A 7,088-nucleotide genomic window follows, 5' to 3' on the forward strand; every position below is an offset into this window, starting at 1 on the left:
TCTCTCTCTCTCTCTCTCTCTCTCTCTCTCTCTCTCTCTCTCTCTCTCTCTGTATATTATAATTTAACTCGCTTGGTCACTTGCGTTCAGTCACGGCTTCCATCGCCTTTCTTAGGTTGATTGCACACAACCCCTCGTTTGTGCTCAGAAATAGGAAAAATAATAAAATCGGAAGCGGAAGTTTTCCTTGACTTCCGCCGTGCCGTGTCTCTCATTCGATAGCGAAACCAGATACAGTTGCGAACGTGTCTGTGCCTTGTTGATCTGGATTTAGAACCTAAGGTAATGATCAGAATGCTGTGGTAGTTTTCTTTGTAGCTAAAAGCTGGGCAGTGTAGGCTTGTGTAGATCTAGATGTTGTATCGTGTAGAACCAAACACAGACTCTAGATCTAGGCCTAGGCTTGCCTCTACTTCTTAGCTCTTAGTCCCTAATACTCCGACCTAACTTATTATAACTAACTAATGACCACTGGCACTGCATGCAGTGTTCAGGGGTAGTACTGGCCTTTGTAGAGCTAAATCTAGGGTTGTTTAGTGTTCGATGGGAATAGCACACGGTGAGCCTAACCCTAATTTACTAATACTAGAAGATCTAGAATCTAGATCTAGATTCTAATGCTAATAATAAAACTAATGAGCTTCCTATTGCTAGAATCTTGTACCAAGTATTGGCATTCACTAATTAATGACTAGATCAAGATCTAATGGCAATGCTAGATCCTTCTGAGCTGGGCACTTTGTAGAGCTAGATTAAGATCTAGATCTAGATCTAGATTTTCTAGATCTAGAAATCTAGGGTTGTTTAGAAAAGATTGGAAATATCACTCGGTGAGCCAAACGCTTAGTCAACCAAGTGAGTTTCCTATTATTATATTATTACTAACTAATGGCAATGCTTAATGCTAGGACTTGGCTTTGTACAGCTAGATCTAGGGTTGTTTAGTGGTTGATTGGAAATGTCACACGGTGAGCCGAACGGTTTTAACTAATTAAAATTTGGGGGCTCGGGTGGCTAAGTGAGTAGGCCCAGATCTAGATCTAGTGAGTTTAGACTCAACAGTAATGTTAAGCAAATGTCGGTGTTTGACACCGTTAACCAAACTGCCCCTCTGGGATCCATAAAATTGCAATTTATAAATTTATCTCTTTAATGGTTCACTTTGAAGTCTGTATTCCATGAGTAAGAAACGCGAGTGATTCTTGAATTAAAAAGTGGAGGCCTCGAACCGTCATTTCATTTTGGGAAATTTTCTGCAGCTCGTCCGACACAAAAGCATAGGCCTAGATTTTTTGGCGAATAACTTTCGATCCCATTTACTTTTAGCCTCGGTTCTCTAAACGTCATTCTTCATGAGGAGTGGTCCCGGCTTAACTCCTAAGAAATAACACTCAGAGTTTGAAGTCGGAAACAAAAATGGAGGTCGAGAAAAAAGCTGTCTTCAGTACTTTTTTGGGGGGGTTCGATTTTCGAATATTTTCTACCTTATTTTTTTTTCTTCATCGGGTGGCATTTTCATCCTGGCAACTCAAGCCAGCTTTTTTAATCGGCCTCCGTTTGTGTTTCCGATTGCAAGTGTTATTTCTATGGTATTAGGCCGGGACCACTAATTCTCCCGAAGAGTGCCCTCTAAACGCGTGACAACCCCGTTTTGTCTTTTCGAGCAATAGTTTTTCCAACGTTACAGATTGGTGTGGAAGGGCACTTTTCTTGGGAGGCCGGAATAAAATATTGCTCGATATGAGTCAGGCGGAACTATTTTCTTACGGATATTGATGTAAATGGGACAAACTGATACAAGACCGGGAACGGTACCTCGATAACAATCGGTTCCATCTGTCCCAAGTCATCCGTTAAAAAAGCGTGTCTTTTCATTGGACGAGCTACAGCACGGGCCAAAATAGTTTTTGGTGCGGACGGACATCCCCGCACGGAACCTCAATTTGTAAACCGACTGCGTCACTGTCGTTCTATAGGTATTAATTTTAAATAACGTTTCCAAGCCCTCTGACCTCGTAACCGTAACAATTTTGGTCACGTCCGTTTTTCCCCTTCTCTTTCCCCAGATCTCGGAATCTTCGCGGACGCATTATCATGTCTGGAGAGGAACAGCCCCAGCCGTTTGCCAGCGACGAGGAGATGGTGAGTTGTCACGCATCCACAAACCCACACACACAAACACACACACACACACACACACACACAAACACACACACACACACACACCAACCTAGACACACCAACCCAGACACACCAACCCAGACACACAACCACACCCACACACCCACACAAACACTAAACATTAAAACAACTTTTTAGAAATATGATGATATAACATTTCCAGGTGAGAATTTTGACAGAGCTGTTTTTTGACACGGTATACTGATGTAAATGGGACAAATTGATAAAAGACCAAATGCGGTAGCTCGCTAGAAATCGGTGTCGCCAGTTAAAAGTCATCTTTAAAAAAGCCGTCCCTTTGTCGGACTAGCTGTAGCATGTTTAAAAATATTTTTGATTCGGACCGACACTTTCACTGGGTGGCTCATTTTTAAAACAACCGTGTCATTGTGTCATTCTCGCTCTGTGGGTATTTCTAAATAGTGTTTCCGAGCCCTCTGACTTCGTAACCGGAACAATTTGGGTCAGGTCCGTTTTTCCCTTTCTCTTTCCCCAGAACTCGGAGTCTTCGCGGGCACCAGACGGAGCCAGGCATATCTTGCCCATAATCATAGAGGAGCCAGAGCCTATTTCTAGTGACGAGGAGATGGTGAGTTTTGAGGGGGATTCCGGGGACGGGGAGGAGGATAGTGGGGATTTTGAGGAGGATAGTGGGGATTTTGAGGAGGATAGTGGGGATTTTGAGGAGGATAGTGGGGATTTTGAGGAGGATGAGAAATTTTTTTCTAGCGACGATAGTGATTTTGGGGAGCGGGCTGAGGACGAGGTAGACTTGGACCAAATTTACAGAGTGTTGTTCGTGGATACGGACGACGAGGTGGAAGATGACAGCGGGTTGTTTGAGAGTTAATTATAGAACTCTTTACCGACAGGAGAAACAACGGAGCAGGTAGGTGGGGGAGTGGGGTGGGGAAGTCTGTTTGTTTTAATTGATTGAGTTTATATGTGTGTAAAATTGATATTATTATTATTACCATTACTAGTATTTTTTTTTTTTTTTAAATTTATGTGTAAAAAAATCTTTTTAGGAGGCGAGTTTGACATCTCAGTAAAATTCTTAGTTTTTAAAAATTGTTTTTAAATTCTTTTAAAAATATATTATTTATATAATTTTTAATTTTTTTTGTTTGACATGTCTGTAAAATAAATGATGATTATGATGATAATTATTATTGTTGCTATTGTTGTTATTTTTATAACCTACTTTTTATAATTTTTAGTTTAAGGAATGAATGAATAAATTTTGTAATGCTTTGGCATGTCTGTAAAATTATCATTTTTTACAATAATAAGTTTTATTTCAGAAGACATTTTTCTAAATTTCCTTTTTTTTCTTCCCCTCTGTGCATTGTTTTTTCTCTCTTCCCGAAGAGTTTCCTCGACGTGACCCTGAGCCTGGCTTCTAAGGGAACGACAAAGTATTCCAATATGGGAAATGAGACTAGTTGATGCATGTGTGTGTAGTTTGTGTCTTTGTTCTTATTTAGCTTGATAAGACGCCTCAGTTGATGCTTTTGACGTTAAAGAGCGGGCCAGTCTCCGTAGGATTTAATAGTCCCTTCAGCTTCCTGCTTCCGTATCTGTGGCCAGTCCAGTTTGTCCGTGTGTCTCATGCGTGGTCTGTTCCTAGCTTGAGACTGAGGCAGCAGTACCTTTGTGAGTGTGAGGGGGTTGGGGGTAAGGTGTGAAGTAAAAAAGTTGATGAAGTTTGAAGAGAAGCGAGGGGGAGGGGGGGTGTAGATCATTTTTTCGCTAAGCTGCACTTTTGAGTAATCACTGTATTTTAAAGAATCCGTTTTGATGCAAGTGTAATAGGTAACAGCTTTTTGGGGGCATGAGCTGTTTCCATCTTTCAACCAGTTTGGGGAACTCTTTCTGAGGGGTTAGGGGTTAGTGGGGAACTGACCCCTGACCCCTCATTACGTAAGATGTCAGTTTCGGCTGTTGGGGGGGGGGGGGGTTGGGGGAAGTGCAGGGGGTGATAAAATTATGTGGGGTGACAGGTGTCCGCGGGGAACTGGAACTGGCCCACGTCACCGGTTATGGGAAAATAGCAAGTTCTTTAACGGCGTCAGCAGGTATCGGGTACGGGACCAAATTGTAGGGAACGTTTTTGTTATCGCTTATTTGTTTTGTCTTCCACAGCTCACAGACTTCCCCTCCCCACTCCCCCCCCTTGCGGAAGTCGGAAGTACCGGGCCTCACCGTGGCGCAAGGGTGTAACGCTCTGTTCAAACCAGAAGGGTGGCCGGGAAAACGATGGTTCGGGCAACGGCCCACTTTCTGGTTGGAACCGAGCGGCCAACACGGTACTACGCAGAGCATAGAAAATGTGAAATGTACATCCCGGCGGCCGCCGCACTGCTTTGGCAATGTGTTGTAAACTATGAGAAACCGGCAGTATGGAAATAAAAGTTCAAATCGGTAGCAAAATGTGTTTGTTCTCTTTGTTTTCAAATCAGTCCTCCCGTTTGTCATGTACTCTATGTTTTAAAAATCAGTCTTCCCTGTCTGTCCTATCCTCTATGTTTTCAATTCAGTCTTTCCTGTCTGTCTTGTTTTTTTATGTTTTCCAATCAGTCTTCCCTGTCTGTTAAATCACTACAATCAGTTTGGATAATTAGCCGGGCCTGGGCGGTTACGGTGCACCTGTTGTGTAAATACAGACGATGGACACTTGGACACGAATTACATAATGTGCTGTTTTGCCTGTGACGGCGTTCCAGCTGACAGGCGGTCGTAGGCCCCCTACTCGATGAACAAAAAATACCCCTACCCACACAGGAATCGAACTCTGTCTTTTGCAAGCCACGGTAGGATGAAACAAAAAGTTTTGAAAAAGATGGGGACAGAACATTTCCGGACGAGAGTTGGGTCACAGCTGTTTTCTCTCTCTCTCTCAATCTCTCTCTCTCTCTCTCTCTTTCTCTCTCTCTCTCTTTCTCTCTCTCTTATTCTTCTTCTCTCTCTCTTCTCATATACACACACACACACACACACACACACACACACACACACACACACACAGTTTTCAGTTCCCCTCGACATAGAAAAAGAAATTAGCTTCTTTTGGTGAAACCAGGGAATAGAATATTTCCTTATGATAGTTGGACTGGAGACTTATAGGTACACTGGTGTGACAAATTCTAGATAAAAGACAAAGGGCTCTCTCTCTCCCTCTCTCTCTCTCTCTCTCTCTCTCTCTCTCTCTCTCTCTCTCTCTCTCTCTCTCTCTCTCTCTCTCTCTCTCTGTGGGTCTCTCTCAATTTCCATCTAACATTTCTTCTCTCTCACTCTTTCTCTCTCTCTCTCTTCTCTCTCTCTCTCTTTCTCTCTCAAAATTTTGCTCTCATCCTCTCTTTCTCTTTCTCTTCTACCCTCTCTCATTCTCTCTCTCTCTCTCTCTCTATCTTTCTCTTTTTCTTCTGCCCCCCCCTCTCTCTCCTTCTATCTCTCTTTCTCTCTCTCTCTCTCTCTCTCTCTCTCTCTCTCTCTCATTCTCTTATTTCTTCTCTCTTATTTCCTCGCTCTCTCTGTCTCTGTCTCTCTCTTTCTCTCTCTTTCTCTCTCTTTCTCTCTCTTTCTCTCTCTCTCTCTCTCTCTCTCTCTCTCTCTCTCTCTCTCTCTCTCTCTCCCTCTCTCTCTCTCTCTCTCTCTCTCTCTCTCTCATTTTTTTGCTAAATCGAAACTGGATTTTTCTGGGGAACGTGTTGTAGATCTGGCCCTTGATCTTCATTCAGAACATAAAGGTAATGATTTGATAGCTGTGACATTTTATCATAGGTGAATTCTGGTCAGTTTAATATAGCTCTAGATCTAGATATTGTATCGTATAGAACCTAACAAGACTCACCGAGTCTCCTAAAGGAGAGAGACTAGATGTGGATCTAGATATTTAGACTTAGGCCTAGGCCTAAACTTGCCTCTCCTTCTAGTTCTTAGTCTAGATCTAGATCTAGAAAGGCATTCCCTAATTTTTTATAACTTACTAATGACTAACTAGAACGGCTGTGTTAGCTGGACACTGCATGCAGTGTACAGAGATAGGACTGGCCTTTGTAGATCTAGATCTAGGGTGGTTTAGTGTTTGATTGGAACAGCACATTTTGAGCCTAACCCTAATACTAATACTAATTTAGTACAACAAGTAAGCTTCCTATTACCGAGTAATGGTATTCACTGGCTAGTAGTGCTAGATCTAAATCTAGATCTAGGCGAATAATCCATATGTACCTGTGCATTTCACTATGGGGGTAAAATAATTGCAACAAAGATGATTTTGGTGTCGTTACAACCAGAAAACCTTCCTCTATAACATACTGAAAGTCAGCATGCATCTTAAAGAAAGAAATTTTGTTAAAAATGACGTTTAATTGTATAGTATCGAAATCGTCAAATATCGAAACCCAACTATTTCAGAATCGTACGTCATATCTCACAAAACAAAAATCTTACACCACTGCACGGGGCTCTGTCCTCTAAAACTCAGGTTTCTTATCCTAAATGGGGGACTTTGAATTCTAAACTCTCAAAATTTTAACGGGGAGCTAAAAAAGTTAGAGTAGTAATGTACATTGAGTAATCGATACTAGTAGCCACGTGGACAAGATTTTTACAAATGAGAGATGAGAAAAAGTGAGGGTCGTGGTGAAGAAGAAGAAGAAGAAGAAGAAGAAGAAGAAGAAGAAGAAGAAGAAGAAGAGAGTAAATCTACAATCAGACAAACATGTTGGTGCACGAAAAAGAACATAAAAAAAAGACGAGGTGTAAAAATCGGCGCTTCACGGTGTGTCCCGGAGGTCTGCGCTCATAGATAAAGGCGCACTGTGTGCGTATTTTGTTTCAGTCGTCAACATCGTTTGAAAGTGAAATACACATTAAGTCTCCCCATACCCCCTACCCCCCCC

At 42.1% G+C, this 7,088-nt stretch overlaps 1 protein-coding gene across 9 annotated transcripts in view; it reads left to right on the forward strand.

Annotated features, from left to right (window-relative positions):
- Positions 1 to 800: 800 nt before the first annotated feature.
- Positions 801 to 7,088, forward strand: part of LOC101861250 — a 40,530-nt gene continuing 34,242 nt past the window's right edge. For 4 of the 9 annotated variants that reach the window (XM_035973239.1, XM_035973241.1, XM_035973238.1 and 1 more), the window contains exon 1: positions 801 to 2,142. In XM_035973239.1, coding sequence (XP_035829132.1) covers positions 2,095 to 2,142 — 48 coding nt within the window. In that variant the 5' untranslated portion in view covers positions 801 to 2,094. Of the gene's footprint in view, positions 2,143 to 2,677; positions 2,771 to 3,552; positions 4,609 to 7,088 lie in introns of those variants that run through there. The other 5 variants (XM_005111546.3, XM_005111545.3, XR_004859323.1 and 2 more) reach the window with 4 other exon arrangements.

This window comes from Aplysia californica, unplaced genomic scaffold (assembly GCF_000002075.1).
Source record: "Aplysia californica isolate F4 #8 unplaced genomic scaffold, AplCal3.0 scaffold01075, whole genome shotgun sequence".
Taxonomy (NCBI): Eukaryota; Metazoa; Mollusca; class Gastropoda; order Aplysiida; family Aplysiidae; genus Aplysia; species Aplysia californica.